This window comes from Colius striatus, chromosome 22, assembly GCF_028858725.1.
Source record: "Colius striatus isolate bColStr4 chromosome 22, bColStr4.1.hap1, whole genome shotgun sequence".
NCBI lineage: Eukaryota > Metazoa > Chordata > Aves > Coliiformes > Coliidae > Colius > Colius striatus.
The window spans coordinates 8,590,163-8,613,062 of record NC_084780.1 but is presented as its reverse complement, the minus strand read 5'-3'; the positions used below and the strand labels follow the sequence as shown (position 1 = coordinate 8,613,062).

General features: G+C 51.8%; 1 protein-coding gene across 2 annotated transcripts in view; it reads right to left on the bottom strand.

Annotated features, from left to right (window-relative positions):
- Window positions 1-22,900, bottom strand: part of PLXNA2 (plexin A2) — a 151,891-nt gene that overhangs the window by 33,332 nt on the left and 95,659 nt on the right. For both annotated transcript variants that reach the window (XM_062013331.1, XM_062013332.1), the window contains exons 9-14: window positions 20,514-20,628; window positions 13,812-14,012; window positions 11,983-12,079; window positions 11,297-11,490; window positions 5,860-6,011; window positions 3,116-3,233 (exon numbers count right to left, since the gene is read on the bottom strand). In XM_062013331.1, the coding sequence (XP_061869315.1) occupies window positions 3,116-3,233; window positions 5,860-6,011; window positions 11,297-11,490; window positions 11,983-12,079; window positions 13,812-14,012; window positions 20,514-20,628 (877 nt within the window). The remainder of the gene's footprint in view (window positions 1-3,115; window positions 3,234-5,859; window positions 6,012-11,296; window positions 11,491-11,982; window positions 12,080-13,811; window positions 14,013-20,513; window positions 20,629-22,900) is intronic.

Below are 22,900 nucleotides of genomic sequence, written 5' to 3'. Positions count from 1 at the left end.
ACCTGGACATCTGACAAATGCCCTGCTACAGCTGTGAGCCCAGCTCTGAAAGAGAGACACACCTCAACAACACAACTGCAAGTCCAGCCTCGGCAAAATGATGGATTAACCTTCAACTTTGCTCTTAAACAAAGGTAAGCTGTTTGCACCACAGTTTAAAAGCTAAAGACATCCCAAGCCAAACAAACTGTCACAATGGAAATCCAAACTCAAATGTTTAAAGTTTGCCAATGTGATAATGCATCAAAAAACCTCACTGGGGTCTGGTAAGGGAAATACTGCACAACTTCAATTAAAGACTGTGTCATCAGCTCCAGCTTCACGTGAAGCAGCAGTGACAGGGCTGTGGGAACAGAGCCTGTTCCCATTGCTGATGGGATGCAGGCTTGGTGGGCAAACTAACATCCCACTGCACAGTTTATTGGTGACATTATTGCAGCAATGCCACGTCTTTATCCTGCCTTGCACCACGACAGCTATTTATCTCCCTTAATGCAATCTGCAGAGAGCAGGTACCTTTTTATTTGTTTTCAATCAGTGGATGCTACCAAATTGTTTTACTAATGCTCTCACATTACCCTCTTTATGACTCTCATCTGCAAAGGCTGGCAGCCTCCCAGCTCCGCTCCCCTGGTACCACCTGCTCAGCAGCTTGGGGCCTTTCTCCTGGTTTCTCCAGTGTTCTCACAATGCAATGTGTTTTATGGGTGCCACAGCATTTGCCCAAGGAGCTTAGAGCAAAAGCCTCTTTGACCCTGACTCTTGAATGGACCAGAGAAGAACAGAATCCACCCTGTTGTGGCTAATTATGGAATGGTAACAGTCCCTCAGTCGCTCATGGTCAGCTCACAGCTCTTATCCTGGCTGAGGGCAGAAGCTGGACTTGATGATCCTCGTGAGTCTCTTCCAGACTAGGATATTCCATGCTTATCTCAGCTAATGCCAATGCTGGACAACCTGAATGGACAATCTCTAGGCGAACCTGCTTTAATAGAGGGTTGGACTGGATGATCTCTAGAGGTCCCTTCCAGCCTCCACCATTCTGGGATTCAGAGATTCTGTGACTGCAGTGGTTACATCAAGCAGGCTCAGGAACGTTTCATACAGCCAAAAGGAGTGATTCCAACATGCAAAAAGCCTCAAAAAGATGTTCAGTGTATGACTGCCCATCAAAAACCTCCTTCAGTCTCCAGCCCAACCCTGGTGACTCTTCCCAATGTGAACTAGGAACAAGCTGCAATGCTGTGAACACTCCAGACATGAGAACTTGCTACCAGCCACCCTCTCCAGCCTCATCCCTGAGGCCAGTCTGCTCGTGGGAGCCCAGGGACAGAAAGTAGTTATTAAATACATCCATGAGCTCCAGCAGTTCCCATTACAGACACCAGTGACAGAGCTGCAAGTGTACTGGAAAGCAGGGCTCTCCTCTGCATTCAAAATCAATTACAGCCACCTCCCGGCTACAAGCATCTGACATTTCTGGGGTGAGCATCACCTCATCCCAGCATTGCAATCCTTGGAAATTCAAGGCATTGCCAAAAATAGAAAGTCAGGCTGTGACCCTGAGTAGTCATTCTTGCACAGGACAGGAGAGCTGAGGGCCCATCCCAGAGCCCTGTGGAGCTCCCAAGGCTGGGGTGAGGCCAGCATGGGACCAGGGCCTGAAAGCTGAACAAGGATTCTCCATCTTCAGCTCACAAATGGGTGATAATTATGACAGATTTACAAACCCAAAGCAGCTCCAAGGTTCCACCTCCCCAGATAAAACGGGTGTAATTAAGGTGACAGCATCGCTCCGGCACGATGTCAGGCACCAGATGAGCTCACTAAGGCATGAACCCTCTCAGGGTCAGAACAGAGCTCGGCTTTAAGGTACCAATCAATTTTACTACTGACTTTAATGGCATAAACCAGCTGTAATGGAATTTGTGGCAGGGCTGAAGAGAAAAATAGAGGCCAACTAACAAAAGGAAATGATGTGCTGGAAGTTTTAGATGCCTGAGAAAAAGAAACGGTATCATCAGGGTAAGTGCTGGAAATCAGAAGCAACAATGCCAAGGATGATAATGCTCAGCATATGCTCACCAGGTTGCTGCAAGGTACTGCTCCAAGATTCATCTCTGCAATTACCTGCCACTGGCTCCTGGTCATTATTTAACACAAAGCAGGGCAGCAATCTCCTTGTGCCGTGTGGGAACCTGCCTCTCAGCAGTGCCCTGGGATGCTCTGAGGGCTTTCTGCTGGGTTCCAGCAAATCCTGGAGATATTTTGCACCCCTGTTATGTTGCTGAATAAATGAAAGCCCAGGGGAGGGTGTCACAGGGCCAATGGGGTGGCAGGGGATGCGCTGATTTATCTCTCAATTAGTTTACAAATTGTGGGCGATTGGAAAGTGCTGGTGTTTCCCTGCATACAGATTCCACTAAGCACAAAATCAATGTGGCTGGATGAAGTGCTCTGTTTAGGCAAAACTGGGAATATGAGAGACCCCATCTGTGGTTTTCAAGTTTATGACTCAAAAGGCTGCTAATTAAACAACAAAGAAATGCCCCACTCAGAGCAGTGGAAGCCCACCAAACCAAAGGGCAGCTCTCCAGCAAGCAGACAAAGCCTATACTCAACCAGCACCCTTCTAGGGAAAAAAACCTCATTCCTGAATATTTATGTGCAGAATCACCCTTCCATCCCAGAGGGCACCATGGTGAAAGAATATCTATAGCCACAGAAACCAGCTCAGAGTACATTTAGGTTTCCCAGGCAGTTGATTAAAACTGTGTTTCTCGCAGGACCTCAGACCCTGAGCTGCAGAAGGATGCAGCAAGCAGCACCCCAGCTTCATCCCTGCTAAGTAAGCACCAGACTGACAATGTCCATTACAAACAAAGGAGAATTTTGAGTGCTGACTGACTGCTTGACAGTTCCTCAGGCAGAGAAAGGCCTCAGGTAACAGAACACTTACTCCCGCTGCAATTACAACAATGCACTTGGCAGGGAGCAGCTGAGGCTATCAGCCCAGGTGTATCAACCCAGGTGGTTATTGCTATCTTGGAGGTGCAAAGCTGAAAACAAATACTATGGGAACCCTGGGTTTAGGTTCCCTCAGAAGGACACTCACCACAAACATGTACTGCTGCGAGGACTTGGCCATGAACTCAGGTTTGCACTCCCCGATGCACAGGAGCACTGGGCCGGAGCTGATCCCTGGCAGCGCCTGTCCCATCTCACAGACGATCCTGGAAGCAGAAATGCCACAGTGAGGCTTTGGCAGGAGGTGCCAGCAGTGCCCTGTGCAGCTCCACACAGGCATGGCTTTCTTTTTATCTTCCTTTTTTTCCCCCTCCTCTTTAACTTTGATATCTGCCTCTTTAGAAGAAGTTAATTACTGAGTCTATTTTTACCCCATGTAGTAATTTAAAGGAAAAAATCAAAATTAGACATAATTATTACAAGCTGTAAACTCCAGAGCAAAGCAGAGCACTAATGGCAATATATTAGCCAGTAGCAAAGTGAGTGCAAAGTCCTTAGAGTAACAGATGAGTTCATTAAGGGAACAGCTCACACTGCAGTCTCCCAGTTAATCACAACAAGAGAAACCTGCTGTGACGGATGCACTCAACCCCTGCACCAAACTCACAGCAGTTTGGTGGAGGCTACAGAGGAGCTAAAGGCCAGCAAGTCCTCCAGGAAACCCACAAAGGAGCAGCGTGACCCAGTGAGCAGCAGTGCCCCAGGAGCCCCGTGCCCACCTCTCCCTTGACTACGAGCTGACCCCTTTATCCTACAAACACGACAGCCTAAGTGCAGAGAAGAGAGGCTGAGCATCCTCTCCCCGTGAGGCTGAGGCTGCTTTTGCTGGATGAGTGCTCATTCCTCTGCCCATCAAGTGCAAATGCACAAAAGGCTCCAATCTGGGAAGGCAGCGTTTCAGCTGCCTTCAGCAGCGTTAAATTCACTACAAATAAACTAAACCAGAAAGACTAAAGGAACTCGCAGACAGGATGCACAGGTGATGCCAGGAGGCCTAATGAAATACATACATGCTAGTAAAGAGCTCTAATGTGAAAGTCCTTATTGCTGCACATCAAAACGGGCTGTCTAGAGAGATGCTGCCTTTGGAGAACAGGAACTGAAGCATCTCAGCTGTGTGCCTTAATCTGCCACGTGCTCCTCTCTCTGCCTTTCAACCAGGCATTGCCTGTGCACCTCTCTCCTCTGTCTGCTATTCCATTACTTCTGCAAACCAGCAGCAGGATGAGGAGGCAGGGTTGCTGTGCTGCCAGGCTGTGGGCTGAGTTGGAGAACCGGCATCTGGGAGCAGTAATCTCTGCTCCTGCCCAGCCACAGGCAAATAAAGCAAGGTGAAGTGATTTGTGACACCCCGCAGGCAGGAGAGGAAAGCAGAGCTTTCCTCCCACAAGATGCAAGGATCCACCAAGTGTTATTTGTGGGAGAGACCACAAAGGCCCTGGTACACCTGATCCCAACTACCCACAAAATTCCCAGCAGGTACCTGGTTACAAAGTGATGCATTGGGCAGAGCTGCAGGGTGCTGATTGCTGGGCTAAGCGGCCCTTTCACCAACATTAACCTAATTGCTGGCTGATAGATTTCGTGGCTGGAGCATATGGTGAGTCATTACAGTCTTGGAATTCAGTCTGCCCACAGAACTCTTAAGAGGGTCCTTTCATCTGTATTCATCTTTAAAAGGCAGCTCTCATGCTAACACTTGCTGTTATCTGCCCAGGGTAAATGTTTTAATGATGTTAACAAACTTTGAAAGCTCAAGAGCCGTAATTAGAGTCATGATTATAAAATCAGGGTTTCATACCATCAAAGGAGGGTAATTTTATAATCTTCCATCCTTTATTTGAAAAATAAAATAAAACAAAATGCTGCTCAGCAGAACAGCCCAAACCACTGGCAGTGGCAGTACTACTGGTGCAAGGCTCGAAGCTGTTGCTGCAACGGCAACAAGAGCGCTCTGCACGCCCAGAGCACCCTGCACTGACACACTGCACCCGCCCTCGCTGTTAGGAACAAGAGACTTTGTCTCTTCTGTCTTACAGGTGGGGAAACAAAGACCAGGAGCGAGCGAAAACCAAAACACCACCACCATGTGCTGCTGACAGGTCCTCCCACCATGCTGGGACCCACCAAATGCATTTAAACCCCCAGAGCACAACTGCTTCTTACACCTGGGGTAGATCTGTGCTGCTGGGACCACTCGTGAGGCCTGGGCTCCCCCACACCCGCAGTGAGCAGCCACGGCCCTGCTGCACAAGACACTGTCCTGGTCCCCAGCAGCAGAGAAGGGACAGCCCGAGATTGCTCCTCTCCTGTTCCATGCAAATGACTCCAACAAATCCCCTCAGCACCTTGGCTGCACCGCGACAACCCCCCCAAACAGCAGCACGTGTCACTGGGGGAAGGTTTATTCACCCATCCTCTGTTACGTGCCTGTTCTCTAATTCTGGGGTGACACTCCTCTCAGGGCAGTGGCCGAGGGAGTGCGGGAGCCATCGAGCGTTCCCAGCGCCGTGGGAGCAGAGGGGGACGCAGGCTCAGCAGCAGCAGCGAGCTGCTCGTCACAACACACGCTCAGCAAAGCAGGAACCCGGTGTGGAAGGCAATAAAACACTTCATGAAAGCTTAAAGGGCCACACAAGCATCAGGCACCTCATCCCCTTCTGCTGGAGGAACGGCCCGGTCCGGGCACCACCCACCCCAGAGCCCTTCCTGCAGGGCTGGGCAAGGTGGGGAGATGGTGGCCGGGGCCTGGATGAGCGCCTGGCCCGCTGCGTGTCTGCAGGAGGGGAGGGAGGACGCTCCGTGCCGGCGCTGGGGCTCGAGGCCACTCACTGTTCTGCGACGACGTAGTGCTCGGGCAGCGGCCTGCACGGCACCCCGGCCACCTGCACCCCCTGCGCGATCTCCGAGAAGTCCAGGCCCAGGTTCACGCCGCGGATCGTCACCCTCGTCCCTCCCTCCGGGGGGCCTGACACTGTCAGGATCTGCAGGGAAACAAAACACAGGGAAGTTGAGCCGCTGTCCCCACAGCACCCATGTCTCTGGTCTCGATAAAGACCTTGTTCTCGCAGGCTGCTCGGGGAGGCTGAGTGCTGCAGCCTCCAGCTCCTCCTGCCAAACACAGGCCACTGCCACCTTCTCACGACTCTCCTGGGTGTCTCAGGGAAGCCCAGGGATGCTGAAATCCATCTGCGCCGTGCTTCAAGAGAGGACATCAAGGTCCCTGAGTTGGCCAAGAGCCGTGGGCAGGGCCATTTCCCAGGAAGGCTTGCAGGAGGATGAGACTGGCTCCTGTTTTACGTGTACAGAAGACATCAAGTCACCTTTCTGAAGCAGCCCCACCGCTTTGAGAACTTTAACTTCTGCCTTGGCTGTTCTCTGAATGTTAATGTCAAACTTTATTAGTAAGTTGGCACCTCAAATGACTTAGAAATGTTAAAGGGTGAGGTGTGTGCTTTAAAGCTGCCTGTTTATAGCCTGCCTCAGCCATAACCACCCCTGCCTCCATAGACTTTCATTAAGGGCAATATCCTCCTCAATTAGGAGTGTAAATTACAGGAACGTAGAGTCACAAAATTCAGGCCCAAAACTCTCAACTAATTGTCTCGAATCTGCCCCAGTCTGTTGCTGCTCCTGGGTGAGTTACAGCCCGTGCTACAGCTGTTATTAATAAACAAACACAATCCATAATAATGCAATTTAATTAACTTAATGGATAAATCCTGTTCATGCCTGTTTGTTCCACCTTGGTCTTTGGCAAAAGACTTGAGCTCTTCAAAACCTCTTCCTTAGTGTTTCAGGATGGGTGGCTGCTTTTCTCTCACCTTCTTAAGAGCTCGCTGCTCCTTGGATGCAAAGCACCAGCCCCATCAGGAGAGCATACCCTGCTGCCCCCTGGGCTGTGTGCCCCAAAGCAGCCCCTGAGGCACCCCTGGCACCCTCCAGTGCCACGAGGCACCTCTGCCCCTTCCCTCCCAACACAAACTGCTAACGCCATCAGCGCAGCCCTGTTCCCCACCACTTCCCTGGCTCCAACATCCCCCCAGCCCCTCCCTCCATTTCAAATCCCAAACGCAGCCTCCTTCCTTCTCCCTTGCTTAAACCTCTTTGTTTCTTGCTCCAACCTTGTTTAAGGTGCTGCTGTTGGATTTGGCCACATGTGCTGGGGCTCAGCCCACTCCAGGCAGCCAGCAGAGTCAGGAGCTGCCCCATACATCAAACCACCACCTCCTTCCTCTGTGTGTGCTTTAATTTCTTCCTCCCTCTGCCCTCGACTGAGGTTTCTAATTTACTCACCATCCCCTGTCTGCTGTGCTGCTGTTTGCTGTAACTCACACCGTGCAGCACGTCTCGTACCATTTAGCTCCGTGAAGCACTACATGGCCATAAAAGACACCACAAAACCGAGTCGTGTTGCGTTACACCGGGTCCTGGAGGCTGCACTTCTCATGTTTACAGCCCTAGCTGGGGATCACCTGAGCTTGGCACTTCATGTACTTGACAGTTACAACTGTCCTTTGCAGCTCTAGATGATGTTAAGAGGCGTTTGCTGCAGCACTTACACCATCGGGCTCGGTGTCTCATCACCCTTCAAAAAAAAGCCAGAGTTTGGCATTTCTTACCCGCAGCAGAGCCCGTGGAGCCAGCCACCCCCAGGAGCCAGCCACCCCCAGGAGCCAGCCACCCCCAGCAACAAAGCAGAGCTGACTCTGTATTTTGAAAATGTCCTGACCTGGAAAATCCCCAACATGGAGCTCCACTCGACCTAGATTTTAGTGGCCGCTAATTGAACAGTTTTGAAGTAACTGTGCCATAAAGCAGCCCCAGGGTTAGAACAGATGCATTCAATTAATTACAGCTGGAGAGATTCAGTCAAAACCACAGAAAGAAGATAAGGCTTAAAGGTCTCATTGCACTGTTGCTGGTGACCCCTCTGAGGACCCCCAGGTCCCCTCCTTGTGCTGAGGCATGGCTGAGGCAGCTCCAGCAGCGTGGTCTGCCTCACCTGGGAGCTGCTCGGGCTGCAGGGCTGCCTGCAACCACAGCCCAGGCACCTGCTCTGAGGCAGAAATACTGCATGATCCCGAGAAATACACTTTGGTGTAGAGGGGCTTTTCACTCTGAGGTGTGTGGAGGATCAAAAGGACTCGCAAAGGGCACCTAATGGAAAACACAGCCATTACTAGGCACTGACTGTTTCGGGTCTGTACTTCTGCTGCTGGAAGTTTTTGGGTTTTTTTGCACAACTGAAGCAGTCTGAAAGTCCCTGAGATTAGAGCAGCCTGTGGCAGGCAGGGCCCTTGGTTGGGCCTGTCTCACAGATGATTCTGAGCAGGCCACCTCTCCCCTCTGCATCAGCCCTGCCTTGCATGAAGCACATCAGCAATCCTCTGCCTCTAACAAAGCACGTTCCTGCTGCTCACAGGAAGGATCTATCAAGTCTGAAGCACTGAAAGGATCCAGCCACACAGATGAAGTGGGTGGTGGTAGGTGCCTGCTTGCCCTTACACTGTGGCCTCACATCACCCAAGGGATGCAGCTGCCCTGCTGCATCTCTGTTGTTGCTGTCTCTTGCTTGAACCCAAGGTAGGGATTCCCAAGGCTGGAATCCAGGGGAACCCAAGGATGCAGGAGCCCTGGTACAGTGCCAGCACACTGCCCTCCCCAGCCTGCAGAAGACACTGCTGTAACAACTCAGGATGAATGTTCTCAGCCTCACATCTTGCTGGTTGCATGGTTCAGTGTTTCTGACATAAAGCAATATGAGTCTCCAGAAGAAGTTTGTGCACAAGACAGGGAGACCTAGAGCTGGCCATGAGTCAGATGGGGCTTTGCTGCCAGAGCCTAAGGCTGCTCTGCACAATAACCTCTTGGCATCTGTTGGAGTGTCGAGACAGCGCCCAGCTTGCAGAATAAATGGCATAACCCCTGCCCCCCTCCCAAAATGTCAGCCACCTTCATTCTCTTTGTCTTTTTTTCCATCCTGCTCTAAGCTAGCTGGATCCCAGCTGATGAGCCCAGCAGGGAACCAGCACATAAGCATTGTCATCCCGGCATGATCCCTCCTTGTCTCTGCCTTAGCTGATAGCACATTCAAAACCTAATTGTTATCTCAGCAGAGCAACTCCATTATTCAGCCTGACACTGCCCCCCCTTCAGCTGTTTGTTGCACTGATGTTATATTAATGAGGCCTGCAAATAAATGAGCAGGAGATCAGAGTGTCGCTTGTTCGCAGGAAAACGCATCCTTATTTATTTATTGCTAAGACCACAGACCTGGGGAAGTTTTGTGCCGTTACAGGAACATTGTTGGTGACAGCTGGGCTTCTCACTCTGGAGGAGCTAAGGGCTGCCTGCATCCTACTGCTCATTCACATTTAGGACTATTAAAACACAATCTCATCTTACTAGTTACGCATCCCCTTGGCGCCTGGAGTCAGGCCCTTCACCTCTGCCTTGACAGACAGAGTGAACCTGGCCAGATGAAGCAAAAGGAGTGGCAAGCAGCCCAAATTAAAAGCTCTTTTAGCCTGAGTGATCCAGGCTGCAAGGTAAGTCGCGGTACGAGACCAACCACTGCTCCCCAGCTGAGCCACTGACGCTGGCGTGTGCGGGATGGATGATGCAGGAGGTCTGTCCCAGCAGCTCGCTGGGCTCCTCCCGGCTTTCAGTGCCCAGCTCTGCAGCACCAGCCACTGCAAAATGGTACCAAAGCCCTGAAACGTCCCAGGTGCCAGTAAAAAGGGCCCAACAGCAATGAAGGCTGTAACGGGCTCATGGTCCCCAAGACAATCTCTTACACTTTCCTCAAGGGGAAGGGGGATGAGAGAAGTTCTCCTGTTGCTGTTGAAAACTTTGAGTTCAGGAATATCAACCCAACCCTGCAGTGTTTCTGCTGAGGCTTTCCCATTTTCTATAGGCCTGATGGCTCAAGAACTTAGCAAAACTCTGTCAGAGCTTTTAGCCCTGCACAGTGGGCCTCAAAAAAGACAAGAAGATTGACACCAGTTCCCTCTGCCTTCCCCCTTCTTGTTCCACAACAGGGAAAACTGTAAACTGCACTTTCATGGAAAAAAAAAAGAGGCAGAGCTGTGGATTCCTAAGGAGAAGGAGCTCAAGGAAAAACACCAAACACTGCACAACCTGTGATAAAAATCACAACAGTCAGAGCACTGCCAGAGTCAGCAGAGGCCGTGGGACAACACATCCCCCTGAAACCTCCCTTTTCTGCTGCTGGCCCTCGCTATGCAATAAGCACATCTGCCAAAGAAAGCACAGACATTTCCTACTCCAGTCTCTCATCTCCAGACCCACTCAGGGCAATCTCCTGAGACCCAGCACATCCCCTGGCAATGCACCCCATGCTTCCCGCTTTGAAGGCTGAGACTCAGACCTGGCTATGGAGACAGGAAATCTGTAACAGCAAAGCTCTGCTCTTTTCTCCTTGGACACAGACCAGAAGTATTGCTTTCAAGTTGGACAGTGATAAAACACTCAGTGGCAGCCCCTGCCCGCAGCCAGCGCCAGAGCCAGCCTGGCACTGCTCAACTGAAAGGCACTTGGTGGCTGCAGCAGGGTGTTTTACCCTTCTCTGCTTAGCTGAAGGAGGGGTAAACAAATAAATCTAAGACTTGTTCAATGTTACATCTATCTGAACGGTTTATGGCAAAGAAAATCTCAGGCAGAGGCTTGTTTTGCTTCTTTCACCTTGCAGCATAACCTTGTGCAAGCAGAACAGCACTTGGATGGGGCAAGTTTGGTTTCTGACTGCTGGCAGGACATGGTGAATACCCAGGCAGGCCCTTCAGGCTTATTTTGTCTCCTGTAAAGATAGCAACAGGCTGCTTTGATCCAACAGTTTCACACCCATGCTCTCCCCCTTCCACAGCACAGACACGTGCTCAGACCAAGCTTTTGGGAGAAACCAAATTCTTCTTTCATTCCCACCTGATAGAGCGTCACTGCCAATAGTGATGGTTTTGCTGGTACAAATGCTCCTGGGAGACATTTTGCATCCCTCAGTGGTCTGAAGAGAAACATCAGAAGCACTAACTACAGACTAATTAGCTCCCTAGTTTAATTAGCCCTCTTGCACCAGTCCATAGCCATCACCCCACCGCCAGGGCCTGGGGTGAGGCTGCTCCGGGGCCACGTGCCCTGAGCCCCACGAACACGCTCTGCTCCCCCTCAGAGCCTGGTTGGGATGGGAGGGGACAGACCCACATCCACTGTGGCAGGGGCGAGGAGAAGGGGCTGGAGCTGCTCTTACCTCGGTGATGCGGGGGTTGGAGCACTTGACGTTCCTGCTGGACCAGTCGAGCCAGGGCAGCGTGGGGCTGGGGCTGCAGTGGGGCCGCAGCGTGCACTTGCTCTCCCCGCTGCACCACCCGCACTCGAACTTGGGGTCGGCCTTGAGGCACAGCCCGCAGCTCTCCCGCTGTGCTGCACACTTGTAGAGGTGAACTGCAGGGACAGGGACGGGCACTCAGCACAAAGCCAACAGCTGACACGCGGCCACCCCACTGCTGAGCCCAGCCAGGATGCCCTTGGCCTTCCAGCCCCCCTGGGCACGCTGCTGGCTCACGTTCAGCCACTGGCACCAACCTCTGCCAGGCCCTTTCCCTTCAGCAGCTTTCCAGCCCCTCTGCCCGAGCCTGCAGCTCTGCCTGGGGTTGTGGCCCAGGGACAAGACCTGGCCCTTGGCCTTGTTAAATCCCATCCCATTGCCCTCAGCCCATCCCTCCCACCTGGCCAATGTGGTTTCCGAAGCCTTAGTGAGCACCACTGTCAGTGGAGCAGAGTTGCTCTCATCCAAAGCAGGATCCTCTGAGGCAACAACACCTCTGCCTGCAGCTGCAGTGGCAACAGCTAACACTGCTCTGCCCCAACAGCCTCTTTTCAGCCCCCATCACCTCCCTCCTTCCTGTGAGTTGAGCCAAATCAAGCAGGTGTTACCTTTCAGGTCCTCTGGGTTGTCAATAACAAAGTTCCCGTTCCAAACCACAGCAAAGTCCACTGCTAGGTTGCTGATGTCCATCCCATCATAGAGGTACTGAAGGAGGAGATGGAGAATGAAATGCTTGGGAGAATGTATCAGAGAAACCAACAGGAGAAGAAGATTTTTTTTAGAAAGAAGCTGTGATTATTCTCTGCTAAAAACATGTGCTGATGTCTGAGCCACAACACTTCCACACTTCATCTCCAGGGTCTTGCTTTGACTCCCTCCTCCTCACCAGGAAGAGATAATTAAATCAGATCTAGTCCTTGGGAGAGGTAATAGATTAATTATTCCACTCACAGCGGTTGCACTTGTCACTCAGTCTCCAGCTTATCAATACAGCCCCTCCAGTTAATCAGACTGGAAGGGCTGCTGCCTTCAGGCTATCTTCTTATACAGTCACTATGCACCCCAGTGTGACTGGGAGCTTAAAATGCTGCACAGCTTTGGCTGATGAAATAGGCAGCAGCTGAGAAAAAATAGACATTGCAGAGAGGTCTTTTCCCTGTCCTTGCATCAGCCCAGTCCAGGCTGCCTTGAACCACTCACCTTCCCATGGACATCCTGGGGGCTGCAGCTGAGGGAATCTGAATGCTTCAGGTGAATTACCACTGGACTCTGAAGTTCACATTATCACAATTAGCACCAATGAGGCCTCATTCTGATGCTCTATTTAAGCCAACCACCAGCTGTTTGAAAAGCTTTTAATGTGTGAGGGAGCACTGCCACCCTCTTTGGGACGGAGGGATGGTGGTTACACCACAGCAGACAGCTCTGGCTGTCCCTGGGTACAGTTTTAACTTACATTTGGCTGTACTGATTCATCTTGCCTGGGTTTCACTGAGTTGATGTGAAAACAGATTTCTGTACAAGTGCTGGAGCTGTGAGTACAGAATTGCCCTTACACCTCTACCCACTGCTTCCTATTAGCCTAACAGGAGGGAAAGTGCTTCTCTCATGTTTGTAACTCGCTTTGGACAGGAAAAGCACTGCATAGGATGAATACATCTATTATCCAGCAGGCCCAAAGATGGCCAGTGACATATAAATATCCAGTGAAACTTTAAAACATTCAGAACTTCATTAACAATTTAAGACCATCTGCACTGAATATCAGAGCAGACCCCATTCTGCTGCCTAAACCAAACTGAGTGTGCCCTGTCTGCCCACAGACCTGTTTGAACACAGGTGAGGAGGGGAAGCACCACGCTCTTCCCTGCCCACCCTGCAGCTGAGACCCAAAGTGTGCTGCAGCTCAGAGGGTGTCCTGCAGTTGACGTGTGTGTTTCTGCATCCCCAAGTACCCGCCACAGTGACTTTGGGCACTTCAGGGTAAAATCCTGCCAGGTCCATTGGCTATCCTCCCCTCCTCCAGCAGCAGCATTCAGATAATTTCGCCCTCTGTGGTGCTGTGCTCTCTCCCCTGGCAGTTTTCCTTTCTCCCTCCTGCACCACGCTGCTTTGCAGCATTACTGTATTCATCCAGCTACCGTGACCTGGAATTCCACAGCTCCCTGATAAGGAGTCTGTGATTCGCCTTATCTCCCTCTTGTGCATTAGCCTGCCTTAACACCTCCTTCTCCTTCCCCCCTTCCCCTTGCTGACCCCCCACAGTCAGACAGGGAACTGCCAGATAAAGGATCTTCTCCCTCCCCCTGCAAGGAAACACCTCGGCAGTTTCCCATCTGCAATTCAGGATTAGGTTAACTCCAGGCCTTTTCACTCTCCCCCTGGCTGAGCCCGTTCCCTTCCAGCTCCTGGGAGCTGACACCCACTTGCCCCTCACCGAGCTGTTCTGGCACTGGACGCTGGAGCTGTTGAAGCGCAGGGCGGGCACGCGGTGCATCACGCCCTGGATGCTGAGCACACACTCGTAGCCGCGCTGCCCCGACTGCGGCTGCGGCAGGTTCCGTGCCTTCAGCGTGATGGGTTTCACCTCTCCCACTGGGATCAGGATCTCCTCTGTGGGGAAGAGCTGGGGACAGTCCTGGAGGGCGATAAAAGAGAGGGAGGAGGTTAGAGTGGTGTGTCCCAGCACGTCCTCAGGGCACAGGAACAGCCACCTCAGTCCACCCAAGCGGCTGCAGAGACGAAGAAACCTCCTCTGCCATCTCCCTGCCCTGGGACTGGCACCAGTGTTCTCCCCACAGTCACAGGAGGAGGAACATCAGTGCTGAAAGAATGCATCACAGGATCCTCCCCATGCTGAGGCTGCTGTGCAGGGCCACAAGCCCTCGCCCTGCCCTGCAGCAGCAGCAGCACATTACCAGCTGCTCCAGGAGGGCAATGGGCTGCTCCCAGCCACACTGGCTGCACTCCCTGGGCCTTCTCCTAATCCCATTTCAGTCCCTACACCCCAGGGCTGCACGTGGCTTCAGAGTGACCTCCATCAGCATGGGTCACACCTCCCTCTCGCTACCAGGTACTGCTCTGCTCTATCTACAGAGTGACATTACATCAGTGTGCCATTCATTTCCAAGGTGACATTAACTTCAGCTCTGACATCTCTGGTCTCTCTGGAATGCTCAGCCCGCCCACTGCAATGCTCCTGTGTGGTGCCCCCACAGCTCTTCCAGCTGCCTGGGTGGGATATGTGTCTCCATTTGCAGGGTGGGCTCAGCATCAGGACCTCAATTGCATTGTCTGGGAACTGTATGAGAACCCTTTCCAAGATCTCAACAGCCTAAACATTATCTCCTCATAACACCAGGAGATGCTGCTTCTCCACCATTTACATACTGGGAACTGCAACAGGCAGAGACACAGGCTCTGACCATCGTGGGGATTTACCTTCTGCTCAGCTCTCGTTTGCTTTGATCTAACAGAAGTTGGTACCTAAGCACCTGTAAGTACCTGGCACTGAGTGATTAATCCTCAGCTAAAGGAGAAGTTCTAGGAAAAAAAGCCCAACAGGCTGACATCTCCCTTCCCTCTGCCAAATGTTAAACTGACACCCCAAGCCCTTTGCCACCCTGCCTGGCAGTCAGAGGAGATCACTGGGATGGCAAGGGGAGGGGAGCTGCGCATCCAGGGAGCAAAGTCCCCGGGGCCAAGCCCAGCTCCTCTCAGCCCACAGCCACACGCACAGGATGTTGTTTTGCTACTGGCTTGGGTAAGCTGTAAATGAGAAACAGACGCTACCCTGGTTTGGAGAAGCCAGTAGCTTCAACTGCTGCCTCACAAACCTTTTTAGTGGCACTTTTCCTTATATATTTTTTATTTTCCTTCTAATGGGGCCTTTCACGGATTAACAGCCAGGAGAGGCTGCAGCCCCCCACCCCAGGCAGCCAGTGGGCTGTGCTGGGAAGGGAAGGAAGAAAAGCCCTTTTCTGCAGTGGAGTGGTTTTACATGCTGGAAGGAAACATCACCGTGAAGCTCAGCCCTGAGGCTGCCCCAGACCCTGGTGTCAGGGGCCCAAGCCCCAGCTCAGCTTTCACACTATCACCAGCAAACCCCCGAACTCCTGGCGTTTGCCATCCAACTGCCAGCTCGTCCAGGCTGGCTCTGCACGCTCCTTCCTCCCTCCTCGTTATGCACCACACACCTGAATCACCTCCTACTTGAGATCTGGCTGCATTCAAGGTTTTGCATTTAACCTCAAAGTCATTTGAGGACCAATGGGAGACAAATGGCTCCACTCCAGAGAGCGTGTCCACTCCCAGCTCTGTGGATCGCCCGTATTTGGGAGGAAAAGCATCCTGGAGCCACATTTATCACATTATGATTGAAAACAAAAAGTCTCCAGTCACATCACCAGTGGGAGAACCTCAGTGCTCAGTCCTGAAAATAATGAATATGTTATGGACCATTATCCTCCCTGGCCACTGCCATTCGTGACACGACTGTTAAAGAAATGCTTCTTCCTTCAGAGACACGGGAGAGGACTTCAATTTCCAAATCTGCTCTCCAGAGCTGAAAATGCCACTAGCAAAAATTGTTCTGCCATCATTAGAGATGAGTAGGACATAGTAGATTTTTCTTCCTCTGGTTTCAGTAGAAGAAAAACGTCACATTGGGATTCTGGTGAAAAGGAGGCACTGTGAGAGCACAGCGCTCGGGGAAGCACCGAGAGAGGCGGCCCCTGTGCTGGCTGACAGCGACACTGATCACACTAACAAGGGGATATGCATTAGGGGATAGAGCAGGAGGATGCCACAGTGCTGATAGCCCAGGGCAGTCCTGGGGAGCCACGTTGCTGTGGGCACTTGCTGCTGAATTCATGAGCGGAGCGAGCGAAGGCACAGAGGCTGCGGGGATGCTCGGGCACTGCTGCTGGAGGCCCTCTCCTCTCTCTTCGTGCCACTTCCCATCCAGGCTCATTGTTCATCTTTCAGGTCTTGTCTTTCCCATTCATCTTCTAGATTGCTGCTGTGGTGAGGTGTGCCCACGTCCCTGCACACACAGGCCTTCCCATGGAGCGTGTGCCAGCAGATTCGGGGGCTCACGTGGGTGCTGCTGCAGGAGCACCTCAGTCCCACGCTGTACAGACAGAGCTGAAGGGGATGATGCCAAACAAAAGCACACCTGGCAGGTCAGTTTGTCCATTCACCACCTCTCCTACCTGTCACCTGCTCCAAAGGCCAGTGCTAACACACATTAATTTGCTAGGGGTGTATCAGCAGCTTTAGCAACACCTCTGTCAGTGCTTATTCCCTTCACAGGAGTTTCCTGATGAACTGGGAGGCAGTTGGCAGCACCAGTCCCGTTGCTGGGAACGGAGCTGTGTGGCTGTGGCAAAGGTCTCCTCGTAGTGGCAAATAACAAGACCAGCCCTGGCTTGCAGGGCTCAGGTTCAGCTGCCTGATTCTGCACTTCCCAAACCCACTGAGCATCCAGAAAACACAGACTAAGAGGAAGACTGCAGCCAGTGGAACACACAATTTGTTCCATAATCAGTTTACTTTGTTTTTTAATTCATGAGAAGTAAATCCTGCAGCAAGTTAAAAAGGCCATTATTGCCTCCTCTCGCTAAACAAACACACTCTGAATCCTCTCATTATCCTTCTTGACTTCTGTACACTAGAACAAACATGAACCAGAAGATCTGCTGCAGAAAGACAAGGCTCGGACACGTGAGTGGCAGAAGCTCCTGGGGAACGCTGTGTGTGTGAAGCATCAGCACACACAGCTCACCGAGACATTTTATGCTTCTCCGACACTTTTTAGCCTCAAAGACTCCAAGGTCTATAAATACCTTAAAGACCCGTGGTACTCATCTGTGTCTGGAGCAGAACAGAGCACCCATGGTTATTATTTGTGTTTAACAGAGCAGTTTTAGTAGGTCAAATTGTCTTGCTCCTGTCTGGAACAAACCCCAGCCTCGCGATGGCAGGCACTTGTGACCGAGGGACCAGCCCAAACAGGAAAAAGACAACGTTTTGCATTCTTCATCTTAAAAAACAGCACCCCAAACCTCCACAAATGTTAACTTGCTGTGCATATTTTACAGTTATAAACATAAATGGATCTGGCAGATGAATGTAAACCCCTGGCTCACAGCTGTGCTCCCAATGACACAAATTACGGTCCCCGTCACTCATGGAAACACGTTACTCTTCATTTCTGCTCCTGGAGAGCAGATCTTGCTCCTTAGAAACCAGGCATAAAGAGGAAGGCAACTGAAGTGAGACTCTTCTCACTGCAGCACCCCTACCCAGTGCCCTTTGTGCTGAGCTCTGTGCTGTGAGTGCCCATGAACAACCCAGTGTGTGCCAGAGGTGAGGGGAGGAGCAGCTCCCTCAGACACAGAAATGAGGAAGGCTCGATCTGGTTTCCTTCAAGGTGCATCAAGCAGCACTGGGCATCCAAGGCCACAGCCAGGGCCAAGGGTGTTGCTCTGAAAGCAGTGACAATTTAAACAAGTCAGACCAGAGCTGAAATCTGGCTCTGCACTGAACTCCCCAAATCTGAAATGCTCCATACATGGAAATGGCATTATCTGCACACAGTGGACATCAAAGAAGGATGGGAGCCCATGCTCTGGGAAGCTAACAGGATTAATTTGGTTCTAGCTCTCCACTGGGATGGAGTGTAACAATATATTTATGTATCCACATTCCTCTTCATCTGCATCTTTTGCACATTTGCAGAGACACATCTTACAGCCTCACACTTGCAAAAGCCCAGCCACCACAGACACACTCAGATGACATCACAGGCCTGATCTGAGGCAATCAGTGCTACACACCCACGAGGGCTCTCCTGGTGAGGCTCTGCTTTTTTGGGTGTGAGACAGTCCCAGTCCTTTGTCTTCCCATTGCTCTTTGGACAGTGATGTCTGAGCAGGCACCTTCTGTACACAAATGATGCCTCTGGTTTAGAAAAGGCTGAGAAAATAGATTTGCTTATCTAATCAATCCCTAGAGGACTGGTCACCTGGAAAAGAGAGGCCTCAGAAGAGTTGGGTTTCCCACCAGATGAGGATATCAAGAACAGCCAGCTCAGTCCTGGAAGACAGCTCTGCTTTGAAGGCTGGGAAGGGTTCTGTACTTATCCCCCAGCGACTCAGAACCACACGTGCCTTGCACACAAGCAACACATTTTCACTTCTGCAAATGTAACAGTAGGATGCAAACCAGAGATCTGGCAGCCAAAGGGCACCTTTACCTAAGCACCACAAGTACCTGTGGTCATCACTTACTGATGGCTTCTCAGGCCACTCAGCATCCCCTGGCAGAGCCCTGACCCATGTCCTGAGGCTGTTCCCTGCACTGCCCACGTCTGCCACTGAGTTCTGACCTTACGTGTTGGTAAACAATTGCTGCTGACAGGGCAGGCAGAGACAGGAAAACCTTGTTCTCTTGGTTGCACTTTCACAGAATCAGGGCAAAAAGGCAGCATTTAGCTTGGTCAATACAGCCAGGAGATTGCAAGCAGCAAGTGTACTGCTCATGAAGAAGGGCTTTCTTTCCCCCATCGCTTTGTGAAGTGGCTGAGGCTTTCAGCTCCTTTCCCTCCTCAAGACAGACGACTCTGAGGAGCATCAAAGGGAGTTCGTTACACATCAAATCCCACTGGGACACGAATTCTGATGGGCCAGGAGTAAAAAGGAATATTCAAGATATTTTCTCTTCAATTAAATATAAAGGCAGGAGGAAACGTTCCATCCCGTGTGAGCACACGTGCAGACAGCCCCGAGCAGCGGCACAGGGGCTGTGAGCAGGGCAGCCATGCACCATGCACACCAGTGGCAATGCATTTGCCTTCAAGGAGCACACAGAGGTTTCAGTGGCTGGCTCTGTCTGGCTGTTCAGAGGCCTGGAGAAGCCATTATCAACAGCAGAGCATCTGCATCCTTATCATCAGCCCTATCACCAGTAACCGCCAGCAAGGTGTTGGCTATCACACAGCATCCCCTGCTAAGAAACAACCTCCATGAGATGCAGACGACAGAAGCAGCTCTTTGGAGACACAACAGTGCTGTGATCCCAGCGGGAACTGGCAGAGACACCAACTCCTCCACTCGCTCCCTCTGTGATCTCAGCCAAGTCCTGCGCCTTCCCAGGAGGACAACGGAGATAATGCGACTGTCCTACTTTAGCACAGACTTGACAAACACTTCTGAGATCATGGGATTGAAGACTTACAAAACTGAGGACTACACCTGTAAAGCCTGGGAAGAGAGTGATGCTTTGAGCACAAAGGAGAAGGAACCTCACATCACTTGAGAGGAGGAAAGCAAAGGCTCTGCTTTCTCCTGTTACACTGAAAGGCAGTTTTCTGGCTTTGAACTGGACTGAGAAAGCTTCTGCTTTGTCCCCAGGGTGGATGCTTCCCCTGGGGCGTCCGTTTCCTTTGCCCTAGTCAGCTCTGGGAGGCTGCCCCTCGTCCATCCCTTGTCTCGTGCAGGTGGCCCAAGGCAGTGCCTGTTCCCTGGGACACTGTTCATCCCTCGCTCCTGCAGATCCCCGCTGGGGTGTGTACACATGCAGCTCATTAACATTTCTTGCCTTACTTCTATGTGCCTTCTGGCAGCTTCTTAACCAGAAACACCCCTGAGTTAAATTTCACTATTGGTCAATCAGCGCTGGAACATGAATCAATTCTCTTTTCCAAAGCCCAGAGCTGCTCACATCTGTCATTCCCTTCTTGACCAGTTTACAGTCAGGCTCCTGCCACAAACTTCAAACCTGCCAACACAACCTGCTGCACGAGCCCCACCAACAGCTCTGCATCTGACTGGCCATGTGCCACCAGGCACATCCCTGCAGGCTTTGTTGAGACCTCTGAAGCAAAGCACTCCAGCAATTACAGCTGTTCCTGAAGCTGTTCCTGAAGCTGGGGTCAGCTTTGGCGTTCAGGTGAAGACACGTGGCTTCAGCTGGACTGACACTGCCACGCTCCTCTAGAGCTGCCTCTGCACTTCTCAGTGTGAGCCAAGAGAGGAGCCCGACCCAGGGAAAGCCAAAAAGCTCCACACAGGGGCTGGTTACACTCATTGTGTCACAGAAAAGCAAAGAAGAGAGAGCTGAAAGCCCAGGCTGGTACCTCAGAGATGTTGATCCGTCCCTCCTGAAAGGAGCACGTGGTGGGGTCGTGGGTGCAGAGGTTGCGGTACTTGCACCAGTGGCAGCGGAAGGCACTGTTCACACACGACAGGCACCTGGGGAGAAGAGAGGAGTCACAGAGGAGGTTATTCCCTTGGCAGCTCCATACAGTAACAGGCAGAACCAAAAGTCCCGGCTCAGGGTTCTCCATGGGAAAATGATTTCTTTGGAGGGAAGTTTCAATACCATAAAAGTAACAGGTTTGGGGACACACGGACTCCAAAGTCTTTGAGCAACCTCACAACTCATCCAGTGATAAAACACAAACTGGTTCCTGTTGCACATGATTGCACTGGCTTTACATGAGGCACGACATTGCACACACACCACATAAAGCACAATATTGCACACACACCAGGCCTGACTTGTCATTCCTAGAAAGTGGAAAACAAAGCAAGCCCCACAAAAATGTTATCAGTTGTTTTACAAGTCAGGAATGCTCCAAGTCAGTGGTAACACTTCTGCTTGGCCTCGGAGTGCAAAGAGTGCAGCAAGGGCTTTTGATTCATGTTGGAAGAAATTAACTGTTCATGAAATGTTTTTGAAAGAACCCAGACCCTTCCCAGACACGGGCTGCCCCTGCTGCCAGCAAACTGCCTGGGTGGGTTTCATTCCACACTAACAGGCTGCCAGTTCCACACACAGTCCGTGACAGCTGCTAATATTTGCAGTAACCACCTCCTCCATCTCTGAGGCCAACCCTCTGTGCCATGTGCCAGCCTTTTGGTGCCTGTCTGCTAGCATAAGCTGTACCCAGGGGATTCGGCTCCAAGCTGGAAGCTGCAGCTCCAGAGACTGTGGGGCTGCCTGAAACAGGCAGTGCCCAGGGCTGGATGTGCTGGAGGGAACCCAGGGTCCGTGCAGACAGATGAGTGTCACCAGGGAAGTGGGAACCTGGCCTTAGGCAGTAAACTCTGGGACATGAGGAGAGTGTGTCTGGGCTGAGGCTGTGTCTGTCTGGGCAGAGGTGGCAGGGTGATGCCTCTTGTGGGCTGCTGCCATGAGAATGAATGTTCTAACAGCTTGGTTGTATTTTCCTTCTGATGCATTTGTAGTGACCTTAATAGCTAAGGAAGCTTATTCTAATCATGCACATGCAAATCTGGGGAAGAATATCAAGCCCTGCAAGCTTATTTCATTACTCATTTGTTCAACCCATTTCTGTCTGTAGCACTTCTGCCCTAGCCCTGGTCTCTGGCTTTCCCCTTGGTGCTGGTGGAGCTCTGTGCTGGGTCAGAGGGAGGAGGAGAACCTCTGATCAACCAGCCCAGGGGCTTGGTGAGAAGTCTCACTATGCCATGTGTTTCCAGTTGCTGCTTTCAGCTCTGCTCAGCCCTGGCTGAGTGAGATGAAGGACTCTCAGCAGGATCCTGAGCTCTCAGGACTTAACACCTTTGCTCTTTTGTCCCAGTCCAGCTTTCTTAAAGACCACTGTCTCTCTTTGCTTCAGAAAGTGCATCTCTCCACTCACCTGTTCCTTATGAAAAGGAACTCAACACAGAAGCCACCACAACGTTCTCTGACCCACCTGCAGCTCCCTGGGGACATTCCCATTCATGTCCCTGAGCGCTGAACCATCTCAGCTTGGGGACCCAGCATGGGAGGTTTCACAGAACTAGTCCACAAAACCAGCATGTTTCTGCCCAGCCCCAAAGCCCTCCTGCCCCTCTGAGCCTAATGCCCCTTCCCAAGGAGCGTGTGCTTCAGACAGCACAACCAGAGGCCACGGCTGCTCCCCTGCACCCGCGCTGCTGCAATGAAGAGCCTCAGGATCAATAGGTCTCTATTCTCTGCTGACTGAGACCTGTACTCCTTCCTCCTTTTTGCTTGCTGTGACTCATTCCTGCCAGGCTGGCTCGTGCCCTTGTTGAACTCACTGATAACAAGTCGGTGTGATGTCAGTGCTGCAGAATTTAGCACCGTGTTAGCACTTTATCTCCACAGACAAGCTGGGAGAGGGCACGGTCAGATGAAGCCAAATGACAGGCCACAAAAGATGCATTGGCATCAGATCTGGGCTCTGGGGGCTGCTGTGCCCGAGGCTGGGGGCAGTCAGGCTGTGGGGAGCTCCTGCCACAGCAACCCGGCTCACGCCATCTGAAACACAACCGCTGGCCTCAGACCCAGGGCTGCAGTCCTCCAGCTCAGTCACTGCTGCTGTCTCCTCTGGCAATCGTGCCCCCCTCACCCACCCCACAGAGCAGCATCCCTGCAGCAGCCTGCACCCTGACCAGGGCTCTGCCTCTCCTGCTGCCTGCAGCCCAGCTCCCCTGACCCTCCGCTCTGCCTTTGCAGGCATCCGAGTTCACAGTTGCAGGATCCACAGCT